This window comes from Dermacentor andersoni, chromosome 7, assembly GCF_023375885.2.
Source record: "Dermacentor andersoni chromosome 7, qqDerAnde1_hic_scaffold, whole genome shotgun sequence".
Classification (NCBI taxonomy): Eukaryota; Metazoa; Arthropoda; class Arachnida; order Ixodida; family Ixodidae; genus Dermacentor; species Dermacentor andersoni.
Window position 1 is genome coordinate 157,425,193 of NC_092820.1, and position 20,276 is coordinate 157,445,468.

At 45.5% G+C, this 20,276-nt stretch overlaps 1 protein-coding gene and 1 long non-coding RNA gene across 4 annotated transcripts in view; both read right to left on the minus strand.

Moving 5' to 3' along the window:
• Positions 1 to 5,953: 5,953 nt before the first annotated feature.
• LOC126533480 (uncharacterized) lies at positions 5,954 to 8,476 on the minus strand. The gene is made up of 3 exons (XR_011895853.1): positions 8,302 to 8,476; positions 8,038 to 8,195; positions 5,954 to 6,911 (listed from the first exon to the last, which is right to left on the minus strand). It is a non-coding gene; the product is annotated as an uncharacterized lncRNA (long non-coding RNA).
• Positions 8,477 to 9,439: 963 nt separating this feature from the next.
• Positions 9,440 to 20,276, minus strand: part of unc79 (UNC-79 domain-containing protein) — a 97,647-nt gene continuing 86,810 nt past the window's right edge. For 2 of the 3 annotated variants that reach the window (XM_072289372.1, XM_072289371.1), the window contains 4 exons: positions 18,812 to 18,826; positions 15,724 to 15,801; positions 15,575 to 15,619; positions 9,440 to 11,873 (listed from right to left, as the gene is read on the minus strand). In XM_072289372.1, the coding sequence (XP_072145473.1) occupies positions 11,694 to 11,873; positions 15,575 to 15,619; positions 15,724 to 15,801; positions 18,812 to 18,826 (318 nt within the window). In that variant the 3' untranslated portion in view covers positions 9,440 to 11,693. The remainder of the gene's footprint in view (positions 11,874 to 15,574; positions 15,620 to 15,723; positions 15,802 to 18,811; positions 18,827 to 20,276) is intronic. The other variant, XM_050180652.3, reaches the window with a different exon arrangement.

Consider the following 20,276-nt stretch of genomic DNA (forward strand, 5'->3'; position numbering starts at 1 on the left):
CAACTTAATGCATTGTCACGTGTGCAACAGGCTTTCGCTTTCACGTGCTGCAGGAGTGTAACATGCTGCCGAACTTTTTATTGAAAGATACCCAACATGACCCCATCATGAGGAATTACGTGAGGGCTTAGAAATAAGAAAATTAAATTAAACAATAAACATCAGAACCCATATAAATAGTTAAAATAGGTCACATGGAAACTTATCCAATACAAAACCGCCAATAAGCACAACATAAAAAAACCTAAATAGAAATATCAACCACAAGCAACCTGCGTGTGAAAAAATGGATAATGCAGAATTGCAACAAAGAATTAGAAGAATAACACACCAAAATATATGAGAGGTGAGAGACCAAAGTACAGTAATACATAATACAACGAAAAAAAAAAGATAAAATAAATACCATACTCGCCAACTCTACCGATTTGCCTGGGAGACTTCCGAATTCCGACCGATCCTCCCGATCGAACGGATACGGCCGTAAAGTCTCGAGAAAAACTGCCCCAACCCCACCCCCAAAGAAAGAGCCGCGCCATGCTGCGCAGCCACATTGTAATTGTTATTATGCTCTACTTAGCCAACCCATAAATGGCTAGCCGGAGTCAGATTTCAATTCCAGCCATTTGTGTGTAGACACCCAGCTTCACCGATCTGCAGCCGTCTTTTGCAGTGAAGCACATTAAGCGCGGAAACGGGCCATTGTTACGGGACATAGTACGTGTTCCTTCATTGTACACGAGTTTACGCGCCGTCTCAGGTCGCACAGTAAAAGCACCGAGACGTATAATAAATGTACTGACTGCCATTCAGAGCAGTTTCTGATATTCTTGTAGCGATTTTAGACCCTCTGTCGCCCACCTAGTACCGCCCTTATGCCCAAAATTACGAAATATACGTATACAGTCGCCGGACCGACAATTCGAACTTGCTTGATTCTTATTAGACTTTTGCGCGCACAAAGACAGGACGTCGAACGAAGAAGGGACACACAACATTATTGATTGATTATTCGGACACCCCCGCAGCACCACCAATACCACCATAGACTTAATGTGTAAAGACGACCGAAATTTCGGACACCGACTGCACGACCATTTGCTAATTTGGCCACCGAGATCGTGAAGAAATAGCGATATTTTCCCTTGAACTGCAGGCTATCCTATTTGCCATAGAGAGGCTTACAGGAAAGGCGGAAATAAGTGCGGAAGACCACAGAAGCAAAGAGTTCACAATATTCACCGACTCCTTGGACGCACTAAAGGCGCTCACGGGGACGCCTAGAGTCGGCACGTGGTCGCATGACATTAAGGTCGCATGCGCATCCTTTCATTACGGCACGTGCGTGCGAGTGGACTGGGTTCCGGGGCACTCGGGCAGCACCGGAAACGGTGCGGTCCACAGTGCAGCGAGCGAGCTGTTATTTTCCCGCTCATCTCCCCTGGACCCCGTCCCTCTCATTCCTGTGCGCGTGGACCCGGAGGAGTAGCGCGAGCGACTCAAACTGCAAGCAAAACGTGAGCTGAAGGTACCGCACAGTGCCCACTCTTCGCCCAAGTGGCTTCCTCGGGGCGCGCTAGTCCTGGTGCACAAAGCCAGGTCGTCTGGCACCCGGGGCCCATAGGCCTTCTGTCACCCTCCCCCTACCCCCCCGGGTGTAGCCGGCAGAAAGAGGGGCGTCTTCAGACGTATATGACACCCCCTCCCCCCTCTGGCCCCTGGCACCCGGGGTCCACGCCCCCCCCCCCCCCCCCCCCCTTTTTGCTACGCCACTGGGCGCAGCACTCACCGAAGACGTCCTGGCTCTAAGTGGCGCGCGCACGCCGCTTCAAGGAAGACGGCGAGGGCATCAGAGCCTGGACAACGAGGAGGACGAAGAAACGGAGCCGAACGTGACGTCACCACCAGTGACGTACATGCTCGTCCGACAGTCAAGCATCTATTACCTCACTGAAGGCATGAACCAAGCCACCTCCTCAGTTCGACGCCCGGCGAACTATGAACTCTTTATGGGAGTTTGTGCGCGAGGCCGGCAGGTCATGAACGTGTAGCGTTTTGTTTTTTTCTTTTGTCGTTATTATGCTTTTTGTATTTCTTTCTTTTACGATCCTTAACATTGACCCGCACCCGCGCATAGGCCACTGAGACATTCTTTTCATTAAAGTTAATACTCCCTTTCGTTTTGATACGTCGCTAACCCCTCCTCTAAACCGAAACTATCGTAGCGAGTCGATCTACAAATCGCCGATTAAGATTCGGTGCTGACTGCGCTTTCATGTGCAGCCGCTGTACTGACAGCATGACAATGGTCCTGATACGGGCTGCGATATTGTATGAGTGCCTTTCGCTCGTTTCTATGCGCGGAACGTCGCTCTAGCAACTGACGAAGCACGAAAAGAGTATAGCATAAAAGGCATTGCTAGAAAATTGCGGCCGCGAGCTGTCAAGGCACAAAGGGAAGCACATGCGCGCGCAGCAACACGGCGACAAACGTGGGCCGTATTCTTGGGAGATCACACGATCGCTTTCGAATATGCTTTCATTTTTCGCGAAGCCAGCACCGGACGCGTCAACGGGCGGCAGCGTTTCCTACTGTGATAAGATAGCGTCCTTGGCACTGTGTCAGTGCCGTGGCTCGTAGACGCCGATGCGTCCTGCGCCCGAAAGTGACGGTCCGACAATGCGGCACACCTTTTATTGCGATGGTAATTATATTGCCGCGACAACTTTGCCACATTAAAATAGCGCGCACATAGCCCTTCGTATTGGACACTGTGCGCGCCGTACCGTGGTGTAGTCCAGTGACAACAGGCAGCGATCATCGTGGCACGAGAACCGGTTGGGCCCGGCTCGCATGCGCCACGCGCACGGGGGATCACGCGGTGGAGAAAGTAGACAGAAGTTCGAGGCCAGTTTTGGAATGCGACTGACGGGCGTTTTCACGACAGTAAGAACTTTGACACAGTAAGAACTTGGCACAGGTCCGCCCTTAATAAATATCGTTGTTTTATTAACCTGTGTTCCTCAGCATCGCTACGATATGAACACTCCAGGCACATTTCTGCCGTCGGCGTCGCCTTGAGGTTCCATATTGGCGGCGAGGAGTTACGGAGTCGCCATCTGTCGGAAGCGTCTCCCTTGCGTAGTATGAGGGATCACGCGGCGCGCTCCTCATAGGTTTCGCTTACAGCGCTCAATAAGAACACCACGCGGCAGCCCTCCTGGACATTTATGTGGGTACTCTCAAAACGAGGGAAGTCTTTGACTGTCGATATAATAATCTTGGGCAAACTCAAAGCACATAATCGTTTACAGACGCCATCCCTTTACCGAATATGCACAGTGAACGCCACTGCGCGCGGTCGCCGCGACGGAGTCTCCCGAACCGGCTACTTGCGTGAAAGGTCGCCAAACGCCGAGAGCAAACTGTGTGAAATATGTTCTTACAGTGGGCTGTCTGTGTCACCAAATGGGGCATAAGAGAATGAAGCCTCAATCCAGCGATCGCACGGGTTCACAGCGACCGACTGCTCGTCCGCATGCATGTCCGCGCACAATGTTTTGCTTTCGCTGTGAGCGCGTTTTCGCACCATGCCGTGAGCTTTAGGCCGCAGCATATGAGCGTTTGACAGTACACTAGCAACCATTGTTTCATGGACGCTATCAGAACTGTTCAAAAATAATTGTTATAGACTTCGACGCCTAGCTACGGCGACTGTGATGTGCCGTCGCGATGATTCAATCTATTTTTGTCTTCTAAATTCTTGGACACATCAATAATATTTCTCAAGTGCGTCGCACTGTATGTTTATCGGTCTTCTCAGCGTGCGATTTCCCTCTGCTTCTTTTTCGTAATCCAGTGCATTAATTCATAACATAAACATGACCATATGCCGTGCCTTTTTTTAATGTGCGTCTTACCGCTTCCTTTCCGTTCAAGTGAACTTGCCAGTATCTAGCATCAGCAAGCTCATAGACCAAACCGTCACGACATTAACCGGGCAGCGGGCGAGCGTCTCAATGCGCGTTTTCTGCTATACTCACCGAACATCACGCAGTCCCGGCACCGTAGCAGAAATGTTCCTCGCGTCTGTGCTTGCTGCATACCCGAGTTGTAGCCAATGGCTGTCTGCCGGTTCTAAGTTTCGCCAACCAAGCTTCACGCAGCTCCTTGCCCTGCGGCTACGTGTGAATAAGGCTGACACCGGGCTCCGTTGCGTACGTCCGCCACTGCTGCACCGAGCAGTAGCCTACCATGCTGCACGCCTCCAAAGGCAGCCACCTACCTATTATAGTACTTTCAAATGTTGTCAAGCAGACACCCAAGGCGGCAAATCCTCACCACTTAATCAGAACCGCGGAGCAGACGGGACTTTAAACTTGCGTTTTCAGCTCGCTTCGGCGCTTCCGAAGCAGCCGCTGTGTCCACGTGATCCCTCGTGCCACGTCACGCCGACGGTAGCGCTAGCTTTTCCAGTGGTGGAGCTCACCTCCAAGGGCGATAAAATCTTCGCTGCGCGTCGTACGTGCGAGTGAAAGCGTGCGAGGGTGAGCCGGCCATCGCGGCTCAACCAGCATATGGCTCAACCTCGCGCACGCAACAGAGGAAAGCGGGGAGGAAGTGCCTCGTCTTCCGTTGCGCGCAAGGCTTCGTGGGGAGGGTAGAAGGGGGCGCGGCGCGCGATCTACTCCGAGCGGCTACGCGCGCCCGGCCGCTTAATCTTGATAGCTACCTGCGACGGGCACAGAGTCCGCGCTGCACTGTGTCATCGCGGCTTAGCGTCGATGTGAGCGACAGCACGAAGGTAAATTCGCTCGCTGCTGCTGCCGAGTTTGCTTACTGAAACGTTTTGGCAGCGAACTGCCGCGGTCATCGACTGAGATAGGTTCACGTTTGCTTGTGCGCACATGACACTACGCTTGTTAGTATGCCTGTTTACAAGTTTATACGCCAAATAAAACTACTATCCTCACTTCGAATAGCTGTCCACTAATTCGCTATCGCAATCAATGCTTCGCCTTTCGTGCGAAACTGCGACTCTTTTGGCAATTTGTGGAATAGTAATTTGTTTTCGGGCGAATCCGGTATTTCGGACTCCCGATTCTGACTTTGCCGTGGTCCTCGTCGAGTCCGAATTATCGGTCAGCGACTGTAATCGCACCTCCTTAAAACTGAAATAACGAATGCAGAACTACATATACAAGATAGTCGGAACAAGAATGCAATACTGTACACTAGCTTAAAAATAGCCTTTACATTGATTATGCCGCCGAGGTGGCTGTGCCAGTTTGCTGCTGAACACGAGGTTGCGGTTAGGTGGCCGCATTTTTGAGGCAACGAGGTGCAACAACGCTCACGAATTTAGACTTAGGTGCGCATCTAAGAAACAAGGGTGGTATTTAACTAGGCGCACTTCACTGCGGCGTTTTTCATACACCGCTATATGCTCTTTCGGAACTACAAAAAAAAAATAAGACGATTACGATACTCCCTAATGTGAAATTTGAGCACAGCTCTATAAGCGTTTTCATTTCGTGATATATTGAGGCAAAGAATTTGAGGGAGACATGTAGCAGCGTCGACTTTTATACATGACTCGTCGAAGGTTCCAGTGTAGTCGCTGGTGCCGCTTGGCTTCCAGAAAGTACTACACAACTCGCATCGCACATACAATCAGATTACAAAACAATCGCAAGCCATGATAATCGAAACAAGCGCGAACGAGACCAAGCAAAGCAAACACGCGCAAGCGAGAGCTGACGCGAGCAGATTATGGTACGAAACTAGCGGTCGGGCGGGTCCGCACTGCAGGGGCCGCTCTCACTGGTCTCCGCCGTTCGCGGCTCACGTCTTTCATCTGCCGCTCCGCGTTCGCTCTTTCACCTTTCGCTGTCCTGCTCGTTTGCTCAGTTACGCCGCCGACGCTCGCCGCAGGAACGGGCCATTAAAAGCTGCGTTCTAAAAATGTTTTAATTGGTGCCGTTGCAGTAACACAGGGAACACAGAAATACAAAGCAATAGGAATAAAACACTTTTACAGTCTTAAACAATAGCAGTTGATATCTACCATATACCAACCAGCCCACGTGAACTCAAACTAAACATGCAATGCCATAAATTCAGTCGCAGATGCCTGATTCAGAAGCTATGGCATGGAGCCGCTGAGCCCTAAGTGGCACATTTAAGTTTCGTGGAATGGGATGTGATATAACTGAGGTGGAAAGAAATATAAAAGAAAATAAATACATTTAGCAAACATGTTTAATCAGCTGGCTGGCACTTTCACTGCACCTCCATGGTGCATTATACACATGGACGAGCAAAAAAAAAAAAAAAAAAGATAGCATGAACAATGCATGTTTGTTATGTGTTCCTTTTCCCAAGCCAATGTGTCATCAGCACTATGAAGGCCCAGTGGTAGAGCCAAATATGAAAGAAAAATTACTCCATATATTTGTCGATAGTACGCAGCATCTCTATGCGCAGGTCCATTTGCTTGTCAACGCTTACTAGTCTCATGAGCCGGACTAGCAACATTGCAAACAAGTCGAGGTCATCTTTTAGCGGGGTAACTTCCAGGGCACTGGACATGCCGGGCCCCAGCTGCTGCACCAGAACATTATCATGGTTTCGCTTTCTTCTTTTACTTGCAGGCGTGGCCTGACCCTCTCGTTTTCTGCACACGGACAATGTTGATCTTGCCGCCACTGAGGATGCATGTAAACGAGGGGCAGGTGCGGCCAACGATGGCAGTGACACCCCCGTCACCACCGACTTATCTTCCTCGCCCTTGAACTTGAGTGCCTCCGGAATGTCCACAGGGCCAGACTGGGACATGCTTTCTGGCTCTTCTTCGTGGCTTGCGACAGGCTGCTGCTGCTGGCTAGGCAGTTGAAAGTTGCCCAATGTGCTGATACATTTGAAGAAATAAAAAGACGTGTTCTTGTAGATATTTTTGCCTGTACATATGTGCTCAGTATATGGCTTTAGCAATATGAAAATAAAGTTCATTAACTAAAATATACAATTCGTCCTTGGCTGAAGAGGTTAGGTAAGGAAATCAGTAAATATGCATCTCAGGATAGTGGTATAAAACATGACACATGAAGACACATAACACTGTAGTGTCACCCTTTTCTTTTATACTAGTTCACATTGTCATTCCCAAACACACAGCACATTCTAAATTTCACTGAACACAAGGTACTTCCTTGACTACAAAAAATGAAAGCTTAGAACTGCGGAATTAAAGGTGATTTGTTTGCAATCGTTTAAATAAGTCGTACTAACACTGGCGAGCAAGACAACGTTAGCACAACCTAAGTATTTGGATTTTCAGACACATGCTGCGTGCAGTAAAATTTGCATATAAAAATGGCACCTACAGCTATTTTTTGCATGCAGAACATAAATAACATAGCACCATTCGGTGAAAGTGTATGCTTCAACTATGAAATGCATACTCAACTAAAATGCTTCCAATAAAAACTAACGATAGTCGTAGGTACCGGGACATCCATAGAGCCTGATTGCACACAAGACACATGGAAGATAGTCATAGGTCCCATCCATTGAGCCTGATTACACACAAAACACATGGAATAGATCACTCTTTTACTAGTCAAAACTGCTGTTCAATCCCTGAAAGTGACTTTCCATTGGCAAATAAGACTTATCATGCCCTGCCCACTGCCAAAGCAGTGGCATAACATGTTTATTATACAAACAGAAGCAGTTCGAAAACTCTAAAACAGTGATTGGTGAATGAAGCGACTTGAGCGGGATTCTCCACCCGAGGCATGAAATTCGGGAGATTTCCGAAAGCCTGTGCTGACTTGCACATTGAAGTGCGGACGAGAAATAAATTCCTTTGGGTTTTCCTGACTGAACATCACTATGTCGATTATCATCCTGTCAATTTTTTTTTTAAATTGTGAATCTCGCACTGACATGCAGTTTAATAGGATTGTTGGATATAGCGAGGTAATGCACGCGTTTTCCTTTGAGCGACGCCATTACCAAGTTATTAAACTTACGGTTTTGTTTGCATGGTGTCCCAGCAGAATGTGAGGAGGGGGAGAGTATGTCTGCTTCCCTGCAGGAAGCACAGCTCAGAGCCCGAAATACGGCCAGGAACAAACGCCACAATCGCTCTCCTCCTCGACTCCCGCTCCACTTTTGCGCAGCAGTGACACTGTGTTCAAAACAAAGTGCCCATTGGGCAACTTGTAGCTGCAAAGCTTCACAAGCAACAGGGAATTATACCTTGCACACCGGAAAGAACGACCTCTGCCACTTACCTCCACAGGACTGTCTTCACAACGCTGGTCTCCACTAGGGTTTTATGGTGCTTTTCTTGGTGCCGTAGGCACGCTTTATCGCCTGCACGAGGCCTGCACGAACAGTCGCCGCTGCCGAAAAGTTCCGGCACAGTCGAAAAACGCGCGAAGCGCAGCGCTACCGCTACGTGTGGCGCCACCTGGTACCATATTAGTACGAAAAGCTTATTGCACAACGTTGCACAATTCTGTTTCTAGAAAAGTATATATTGTATATATTTTATTTTTGACGTGCCATTTGCGGAATATTTAGGTAGCGCTCCCGTTTGCGAGCTGCAAGTCACGGCATGTCATCGATATGGCGCTACATTAGAATCGCGAATGTGCGTGCTTCAAAAATCGCAGGATCAACGTCCGCGCGCTCCAGTCTCCCCGGGAGGGATTGCTTGCGTAGATGTGCGCTGATTACGCTACCCGGCATTTAATGTATCCATCCACCAACGCAACTCTTCTTTCTACTTGCGTTAGTTCGTTTCAGTGGCGTAGCGGGCGTAGCCAGGAATTTTTTTCGAACAGAAGGGGCCCGGGATTGTCGCACGCTGTTTTATGCCTCGCATCCCTGGTACATAGAAATTTAGCGGGGGCACGTTCCCAGTGTTCCGGAGTCTGTTAATTAAGAAATGAACAGCGAAATTCCGTTCATTGAATTTCGCGCCGAAGCCTCAGAGCTGGTGCGACAATGTGACGTCACGGGCAAATTAAGGCAAAGCGTGTGACGTCATGGATTTAAAAGTATTTTCTCGTATTTGGGCGATTGTGGCTGAAACTTGCAAAGTTCAGTATCTGGCTCTTTTAGAAAACAATTGTAGTCCAGCTTCAACGATAACAATTACCCAGGCCCGTCAAAACCCACGACGTCAAAGTGAGCTGGTGCGGGAACATCAAGATGGCGTCGCCACTTGTCCTTGATTTTTCCTGTTTTTCTGCCTTGCCAAGCTCCTTGAGAGTGGCCTCTTTGGTATTGTACAAGCCTTATATACTAGGACAGCTCAAATTATATTTTCTTTACACACTGAAACAAAACAGGTTGAGGAATCATAAAGATAAGAGGGGTGGGGGGGTGGGGTTGTGACATGTAACACATAAGCAAAGGCAAAAGTAGGTATATGCACCGGCTAGGCGTTTTATTTTGCATGATATTCCTATGACAGATACATACTGACAGCTGCCAGTACTATATCACCACAAGCAAGCTGCAACTACAGCAACGCACTCACAATAGCAAAATGACATTTGCATAGCTGCTGCCTGTAACATTTTGTTACACTCGATGCAACGCTCACATATCACAACACCACTAACAGTATGCAAAAACCACCGAGAATTGTAAAATGACATTAGAAACGGACACATGGTGAAAGTCAAATAACAAACTTTGCAGGCATAATTCTGCGGCTCACAAATAAAAAAAAAAAGTTTTCCTCCAGATTTTCATTTGTCGCATGAGATGGCTCAGTTCCAGACAGGCTTTCAAGCCTTTGGTAACAATTTGAACAAGTTTCAAAAACATCTTATGTCTCCTAAGCACTCATTAAGGCTTTTGTAATTAAGTGATCATAATTAGACAGGCAGGGCATGTCATCAGTTCAAAGAAAAGGAAATTCCGGTGAAAATGACACATAACAAGTGAAAAGTTAACAAGTGAAAAGTTAGAAAACTAGCATAGATGGTGACTCGTTCAACTGTTCTTGCAAATCTGACACACACTGTCATCAGTTTAGCAGGATCCAGAACTATAAACAAAGATGCCCCCATGGCCTGTATCTTTTTATGTTTGAATCTTTGCCAAAGGACCCTTGTTATAGTTTTGCATGTATGCATATCCATGGCAATAAATTAAGTTAGCAAGACATGGTTTATTCAACTCCCAGGCAAAAGTGACTTGTAGCACAGTTAATAAAATATAATAATTGTTAATTTTTCTAATGTATTGCATAATAGATTGGCACATAAATTTGCCTTCCTTGCTGTATTTGTCCAGTGGTGTTGTATACATGAGTAACGGTCATGAAACCATCTATTCTCACTGGAAACCATAGGTATCATCAGTGCTTGCGGAACAGTAGGTGATAGCTCAGCCTGCCAACATTCTTTCTCAAGTATTCAAGTCAATAACATTTGTAACATTTGAGCACGGCAGCCAATCACCCACATGGCACCATTTGGTGAAACTCTTTCCTCCACTTTGTAGTTCATATACTTCGCTCACAGCATCATCATACTCAACAATGTGGAAAACTGGCAGCTCCCAGCAGCCAAGCTTAGGCGAGCTTATAACTTATCACTAGCGTGAAGTGCAAGCGGTAACATCTAACAGCCATGTTTGTGCAGGAACAAACAAGTAGCATAAATACTGTATATATAGACAAAGCATCTGACCTACAGTAGCTGCAAAAAGCAATTTGGCAAATGCCTTTGACAGTGCCTTCGTGGTAGCAAGCTTCCCAACACAAGGGCCAGGTTACGACCCAAGTCAGTGGCCAATGACACATAGCTTAGGGCCCTGCTGCCCTCATTACCTCTTTCATTGGTTCACGACTCACATACTTCTGGAAAAAAGGAAGCTGGCTGAAAGAAATGATAACAGACACCACACCCACCACATGCAACTCAAAGGGTAAAGCTATGAGTGCGAACCAACAGACGTGTCATATCAGTCCTTTTGCAACATTTACTTGGGCTGTTGCACTACAGCAACGCACAAATTGTTCCAAAATCACTTGTACTCGGAGCAATTAAAATTGCCTAGTACAATTGCCTCAGGGATGTGCAAGACACCGTGATGTAATTTTGCAATGGCTGCCAAACCACTGCACCTTGTTTGCATATCTCTCAAAAGAAAGTGTAACGTTATGTTCACACAACAGGTTTGCAGGTCTGTCAAGGCTAGAAGAAAGAACGAACCCTGCATGGTCTGTATTACAAGTCTTTAGTCTGCAGATTTTTTCACAAGCGCTCTCAAAAAAAGACCTCTTTCATGCGCTCTGCAACTATGATGAAAATTAAAACTTTCTGATTTCCCATGCTATCAACATGCGTTATTGCTCATGCCCCTATACAGTCAGGCATAAAATGCATATGGTTATTTAATCAGTTTAGTTTATATTGACCTTATAGGTACGTATGAGCATTGAAAGTTTATCAGATCGACACCATACTTCTTATTTGGATATTCAGTGTTAAATATAATTCTTTCAATGCTTTTCCTTCACTTTGATCAATCAAAAGCTTTTTAAGTGTGTATTCAAATTTTTTATAAAGTAAATCACAGTCACGTGGTGTTCACGCCTACGAAATGAGTGACTGGTGAGTCACTGGGTTGTGTGGCACCTGTGGAAGACACAACTGAGAATTCAGACAGAATAGAACTGAGTGGCAGCCGAGGACTGTAGCTCGATCTGGCCCATCTTGAATTGGATTCGTTGTAGCCACTTCAGGAAGTTGCTGCTCACAAAGGTGGCCTCTTCCCGCGTCTGCATCGGTGGCAGCCAGTCGAGGCAAGCCTGTAGCCGCACCTTCAACTGGCTCGGCAACTGCAGCATCAGGACATGAATTGTTATTGGCCGCAAACCATCCACAACTGGTAATAAAAAAGGGCACATTGGCTGGTTTCAGGGTTCACATTAAAGGGCACTTAACCACAGCACTTTCACAGTAGTAAAAGCTCTACTGCATGATTCTCTCATGCAAAAGGATGATGGCTTTAGGAATAACTTTAGGAAGTATGAAGGTTTATAAGCTAAAATTTTCTACTGAGTGTTGGAGACAACTCAAGAGCATAATTACCTTGCAAGTTGGTTCTCTTTACTGACTGGTATGTTACATACACGAAAAACCAGTTTTTTGTTTAGATATCCCAGTTAAATGCCAGGAGTAGGACCTCCATGCACTTGAACAAAGCGACCATCTACTCAAGTTTGTTATGATAAAAATAAGCTGATATGAAAATGCAACAACAATTGGTGAGGTACTACGTTTGTGCTCTATCCAAGGTTTTCACGTCATTTCATGCCATTCGAAACACACTTCATGGTTGCTTTTTGTTGTCTGTGAGGACACAAAGGCCTATGTCAAATAGTGGTGGCAAGAAAGCTGGTGGCAAGAAAATAACTAAACCACTTTCATACATTTGTGCATGCAATGGACTTAGCAATCAGTATGAATACTTTATGTAATCGTTTCCGAGTTAAACCATAAAAAGGATTGAGGTCAATCTGCAATGTAATGTAAAAGGAGTCTCAGGAGGATATCTTAATTTGATACTAAAGTATGGCTTGAAACTTCAGATTGGGTGTCATTGTCATTATCGTGGCATCATGGCACAGAACGAAATCTCCTGACATGTGGCAATGAAGCTAGGTGCGTATGATGATGCTATTCAAGAAGAAATAAACCAGAGCGCAGTGAGTGTTTCTTCTGGCTAGCTGGCATGTGTCATGCAAGGACTGACTGGTGGGCTACTTGGTTCATTATCATAGAAAGAACAGCGCTTCGAGACAGGACACAAGTGAGGAACCACACATACCCTGTGCTCACTAAAAACTGCGTGTTTATTATCTTGCTGAGCCTTTTATACAGAACAATAAGGCAGAACCAACAAAACCACGAAAAGAAAGCACACTTGGACCAAAAGTAAAAGAAGGAAAAAAGGAAAATGGACTTCGTTGCCCAGTGCATTCTTGTTACAATGCAGTTTCAAGAAAATTGATTTCTTTCTTGGACAGCTTAAGAAATGGGATGCTGATGCAATCAAAATTTAAGTGGTTAATCTCAAAAGCCTTTAAGATTTCACTGGTGCATTTATCATGGCGTCTATGCAACGCTTCAATTTGCGACAACATAGGCTAACAACTACACTGCTGACAATGCAAGGCAACGTTTCCACAGATTGCAAGTTTTTTTACATTGTTGTTACGCTCTCGAAGCCTATCGTTGATACAACGGCCTTACTCGCTGTTGTATCGTTTTCCACATTTTAAAGGCATCAAGTACACTAACTCTTGCACACGGTCAACAAACGTTTGTTGTGCTTCTTCTGTCTGTTTTTTTTACCAAACTGTGGTATTTGTGCATACTTTAATTAACACAGCAACTACTTTGACACATACAAGAAATGCCAACAGTACCCTAAAGAGAATGTGTGAGCTAATGCTCCAGCAGTTATTAAAGGGACACAAAAGAAGAGTATTAATTATTAGGTCAAGCTGTATTTGTATGTTGTGGTTCTGTGCTGGCATAATGGCAGCTGTTACCACAAGAGGAGGCTGCCAGAAAGGATGCAAAAATGAAAGATGGGTAGCCACACCACAACAAAGTTCCTGCATCAGTATGTTGCGACATTATAGATTTCAACAGTATCTACGTATGTACTCAGCTCTAGAACTGTTTAGCACTCAAGAAGGGACTACATTCCATTCTGAAGGAACCAAAGGCTTGAACTAGCAAGTTTGGAGAAATATATTTACTTGGAAATGGCTAAAACATGAGAAAATACAGAAAAACCTAATTGTAAGGGAGTCACATCCGGCACTAAAATGTCTTCGTTATATACCCAATATTCGCAATAAGCATATATATTCATTAAACACTCTTATCGGCTACAGACATTTCATGTATACTTTGTTATAGCCGGTAATTTGCTACATCCGTGTTCATTTTTCCAGTAAAACTCAACCTTGCTTTGCCAAATATAAATGAAATGAGAATTCAGAAAGGATGCTTTGCCGTACTAAAGTGATTTGATATATACTTCAGTGGACCTTTAAGACCGCCATTCATGCAATAAACTTAATTGTAGAGGGTAACTATATGGTCACATTGAACTGTTAAACTATTTATTATAGTAGACATAGATGACTGCATAGTAGAGGCCCCAGGAGCGTGTCTGTTCCCCTCGAAAGTGTCTGGTTTGCTTTCCATGGCCCCGCGTAACCGGAAACCACATTTACTTTGGCCTCGCCCTCCGGTAGCATACCAGGGCCGATCGTGGTTACCAGACGCTGAAGGCAAAACCGAAACTCACTCAACCGAAACTGTGCACTCTGCAAACTTATTTTTCCTTCTGAATGTGTCTTTTTGCTGTCTGTTTGCTCAACATGTGTCAGCAGTCTGAGCAATCAACTGTACCGAGCTTCAAGTAATAAAACTGAATGCTTGGAGGCACCCCAGCTAACTGTCACATCATTTATAAGGTTGGTTTCAAGTATCCTTCAAGGAATATTGCATCTGGAAGAGTCAACACATTCCATACTCACACGCAGCCATTGATGTTATATCTAATGACGCACAAGAAAATGCTGCCTAGTGTTCTTATATAGATGTGACATTGACGGAGGACATGGGTAATTGGAGATATCTCAGAGGCCTTTGTTCCGATCATGAAATAAAGGTAGCTGTGGCAAGTCCTTGCAATAAAGGCTTTAAAAAAAATGTCAAGGGCACTTAGGCATCCCTATATGGATGAATGCGAAAGCATTGCAGCATCTTCCCAATGACGACTCGTTTTACAAAAGTTAATGGTATTGTTTACACATTGCCTTGTGTCACTTCTTGCATCATTTTTTAATATTATTTCCTTTTTATGCAGTGAATGAAATAAACAGGGTCTTCATATGTGGAAGGATTTTAACATATAAAACACTAGTTTTTTTTTTAAAAGTTTTTGCCAATCAGCAAACTTTTGAAATAATAATAATAAAAAAATGCTTGTATCACGGGCCTCGGCCTCATTTGCGTACTTGCGTGGACATCCAAAGGAGCCAGGTGCAGCTACTGAGTGAGAAGTCAAAAGTTTGTTGATTGGAGCCCACAACAGAACTCACTGAAATCACCACACTGACTGGCAGTGGCTTTGTAGTGGGGGGGGGCAGCATGGAAACGCTGGCATGACGAGTGGCATCAGAGCCAGCTGTGGTAGCAGATGACGACAAACGTGCGAGCAGTGGCATGAGCATGTCTCTGTGACCAGGTGACGTTTTGTACCATCTCTGGCCATGCTGCTGGATTTTCCACTTCATGAGCCATGTAATGCTTTTGTATTAAAAACTACACATTCCATATTTGAGAATTTTTAGCATGCCAATACTTTTCATTCTTACATGAGCACCTGCCATCTAGCACATGGAATGCCAGCAATGGGATGTTAGAGCAATGGAAGTTGCGTTTGAGCACCTCCTCAGCTAGCTTTAAACTAGTGCAAGCACAGCAGAATTTCTAAGCTGTCATTGCTCCTTACCTGTCCTTGGTAGCTGTATAGTACTGGTGTCCACATAGGAAGCAGCTGGAAAAGTGAGCAAAAACACATTACATAAAACGAAACATTACACAAACAAAGCAAAAACACAAAACAAGGCAGCGCTCCTTACACACATCAATAACACCTACCCTTGCGAGGACTGTAGAGTTGCATTCCAGCAATGCTTCCATCAAGCTCAAAAAATGCAGGCTCACCATTTCTGCCAGCTGGGAAAAAGAGAGAGAGAGAGAGGGTTGTAAGTATTAACACTTATGTAAATACGTGTCAAAGTTACACAAGTCGCCAAGTGGCCGGTGACACATTTTTTGTCGCATTATAAGTACATTAATGAAAGCAAAGATGACCATTGCTAGATATACAAGATAGCGCTGTTGTATTCTAACTTAGGAGTGTGCAAATGTTCGAAGTTTTCAATGCAAATTGAACAGTGCTTCAAATTGAAGGATCTGAATGATGTGAGTATTAAATATTGCATTATAATCAAATATGCAACTATGAATACTGGAACCTGCTTGTGGTGGAAAAAAGTCCAGGCATATTGGCTATTCGGGACTTTGAACGCCTGTTGTAGGCCAACCCAAAGCTGTGGTGACCTTCCAATCTTTGCTCATTTGCGAGCGGCACAGTTTAATTAGACTTCCATATAGTGTTGTGTGCAGTCAAGGAAATAAACAAGGTCTTCACATGGTGAAGGCTTTTAACATATAAAACACTAGTTTTTTGTTATTGTGATAGCAATTATATGTACACGCCAGCTGCATTTCTGCCACTGCCGCCGCCTTGAGGTTCCGTATGAATGAAAGCGCGTGAGGCTGAGCCGGCAAATGCGGTTCAATCTCGTGTGTGTGGGCAAGGAGCATCGCCCAGATGTGTGCCCTCTCCTGTGGCGTGCGAGGCAGGGGGGGTCAGGCGAGGGAGGAGGGGCGTTCCTCTCCGGCAGCCACTAGGGCGCCTCAATGTCCTCCTCGCCCACTGCTCCCTACAGAGTGGAGACAACCGCAGCGTCTATTACGGCGTTGGCCACACGAATCACGGACGCTGTATTAGATGCCTTTGGCGCAGGCCGTAGGGATGTGTTGTCGGCACTCATGTGTCTTGAAAGCGATCTGCGACGTGGCCAAATTGCACACCCAAGCGGGCCTCATCTTCAAAGTGATCTGCGACGTTTGCAGAGTGCACATAGTGCCGGTGGCTTCATATGCACTGTGCTTTCAACGTTTAGTTCGCGTTGAAGCGACAGCTGCACGGAGGTTAATTGGCTCGTGGCTGCTGCCATGATTCCTAACTCCAGTGTTTTCACAGACGGTTTCCGCTGTCATCGAGCGAGATGTGTTCATGTTTACCTGTGCGTGCATGACACTGTGCTGGTTAATTTAGTTAAAACATGTTGACAGGCTAGTTGGTTTAAATTCGTGATAGAATGTGTAATCACGACTGAACAAAGACGTAGAAAGAAGCCGACACACAAAGACAGCGCTGTATCTGTGTGTCCGTTTCTTTCTACATCCTCGTTGAGTCATGCTTACACATTCTATCACTGTTAATTTAGTTAGTAAGCCAATGTTTAAAAGTTTATACGGCCGATAAAACTACTATTTTTACTTCGTACAGCTACCTACTAATTTGCTATCACAATCATTCATATCAGTTTCGCCTTTCAGGCGGAACTGTGAATTTTTTTAATACAAAAGCATTATATGCTTCATTACACGAAAATACTAAAAGCTGGTACCAAAAATGGCCAACGGCGCAAAGAGTAAAAACACATAAAAAATGCTCAGACTGACGACAAATTTCTCAGGGAGGTTCCCACAAACAAAGTAAATTAATGGCTTTGAAAAGAAAATTTGGTAAATTTCGGACTGGGTGGGAATCGAACCCAGGGCTCCGGGGTACGAGACGAGCATGCTTTCCTGACACCATCGTGGCTACACTGTTCTGGATGACTAAAAGTGTGCCTAGTGCATGCATCATTGCACATGTCACGTCACAGCCATATTCCTGACTAAAGGCGTGACCTGGTGCCATTGGGCATGTGATGGCACAGCCATTAGGGAGGAGGAGACATGACGTAATGAGTGTATAACGTGAGCATGCTCATGGCGTTCCCAGGTCTGCTAACGGTATTATGCTTTTGCATTCCTGCACATAAGCAGTTAAGTGTCTCTGCCAAATTTTCTTTTTTTTTCATAGACAGTATGTAAAGATCCAAAAGGATCATCATATCGTTCAGTATCTGCACATGTAATGCTGAAGTGTCATTATATGTGGAGGTCTTCACATATAATAACACTTTGCCAATGGTAGTGGCTCTTTCCCTCCACTGGCATTGGTGCTACATGCAGGAAGTTTAGGTACACCTTGAGCTGGTCGGTTACATTGTTATTCATATAGACACTAATTACAGCAGTGGTCTTTCTCTTAATTTATATCATGCTCACCTGGGTGAAGGTGTACTAACATCACCATCAAATCCTTCTTGATAGATCCTAGCTCTGCAGATGCTGTCTTTGAACCCCTGCTGTGACACTTGCTGTGACACTGGCAACATCACAGTAGCACAGTTTTAAACGCACTTTGTGTACATGTGTTCTGCTTGGTATCAACCACAGCTGACGTTGACAACTGTTTCATCACCACAGGGCATCAGCTGTATTTTTCGTTCCCTGTCACACACTCTGATCCAGTTAGGCGACCATTTCGTAGTGAAAATACTATGCAGTTTAGCTACAGGATAAATATTTTTCAACGACCCTTAGCTCAGTTCTCTTCAAACCTTAGCAGTGCAGCATGGGCTGAGTCACTGAGTGGCAGAGAGCCCACGAGATGAAAGAAAGCTGTCTTTGAACCCCTGCTGTGACACTTGCTGTGACACTGGCAACATCACAGTAGCACAGTTTTAAACGCACTTTGTGTACATGTGTTCTGCTTGGTATCAACCACAGCTGACGTTGACAACTGTTTCATCACCACAGGGCATCAGCTGTATTTTTCGTTCCCTGTCACACACTCTGATCCAGTTAGGCGACCATTTCGTAGTGAAAATACTATGCAGTTTAGCTACAGGATAAATATTTTTCAACGACCCTTAGCTCAGTTCTCTTCAAACCTTAGCAGTGCAGCATGGGCTGAGTCACTGAGTGGCAGAGAGCCCACGAGATGAAAGAAAGCACAGTTAGAACAACACCTTGAGCAAGACAAATATGGCCTGCACACCTGAGAATGGCCTTCCTGCAAGCATCCAGGAGGGGAAGCAAGTAAGCAGAGAAGGGAGAGAAGCAGAACACAGACAGTCACCATTGAAGCGAGATACACACACAAGCCAGTGGGAAGCCAGGGAATGCATGCTGAAGCGTGAAGCAGTATAGTCAAGACACTCGTCTATTCCAAGACCACATGCAGATAGAACCCTCACTGAGTATTTGGGAGCTAGAGCATTCATCACGATGACACAATAGATGAGTTGCAAAACCTGTGAGGAAAACTTTCCTGCATTATAAAAATTCATGTACAATGGCAGCGCAAGCTGTCCTCGCTGCAAGTGTAGTATTTACTAGCACGCATTCGGCTTCCAGAGATGCATACATATAGGGGCTCAGGGCAGGATTCTTTTGTAGACCCTCCACTGACTCTTTCAAGCACTTTAGATTCCATTATTTCCTCTTGAATGGCGCTGTCGCTAGCTGTTTCTGAAGAGCAATGCAGGCATTCACAGAAGTCAAACACCTGAGACGCTACACTGCACGTAACAGTTGCACTGAGGACGGGCTGTGCAGCCATTGTGCAAGAATTTCTGCAGTGCAGGAAGGCTGCCTTGTAGGTTTTGCAACTCGCCTAGAGCATGATGCAGAGGTGCATAGTCTGTCTTTACAACTGTCATTGGCAAAAACGAAACTTAAATAAAAGTCAAAGTTCACAAGCAAGATTCCTCATAAGACTCCCCTTCCCCGCAAAGCTGCCTTCACCCCGTTTTCTAAGCAAGAGCTTGACCTTCTTATTGACAGCTATGCGGAGAAGTATTTTTGCACAATTTCACTTTTCATGCATGGCTACTTCAAACAATACCCATCATGTCTCCTAAAGCATGGACAGCTATCATTCAGACTGGAATTAGAGCACCATTCAATGCCCTCCCTTCACTCCCTTCAAAGAACTTATATTTGCTAAAGATTCTGACAACTTTTCATTTCAGCTAGTGAGTCTCCAGCTGATTTCTACCTTGGCAGATTAGCTGGCACCTTTAAAGGGCCCCTCGGCAGGTTTGGCCATTTTTAACAAACAAGTGTAGCATGTACTTGACACGCTGACAATCGTGTCTGCAAGTTATTACTGCTCTGAGCGCTGCGAGAACAGCTAAAATTTCAAGCCTAATGCCACGCTCATTCACTCTCATAGTAGAGCGCTCCCAGCCAGAGAGGCGCGGTCACATGCACACATTCCTCTGCGTAGTGTGTGTTTCATCACTTGCCATAACTAATCATCCAATGTGGAATGCGCAATTCTGAAAGAAAGAGGCGGCGCTAATGCCGCAGTATGTCCCTCAACTCTAGTATGGGCAAAAACAGGGAAGGAACATCGCTTGGCAATGCTGCTAGAGGCAGAGGGAGAGAGTGTATCCACTGGCAGTAATGCTCGCCCCCTGGCCGGCATGATAACAGCACAGTTAAGTTCTTCTACATCC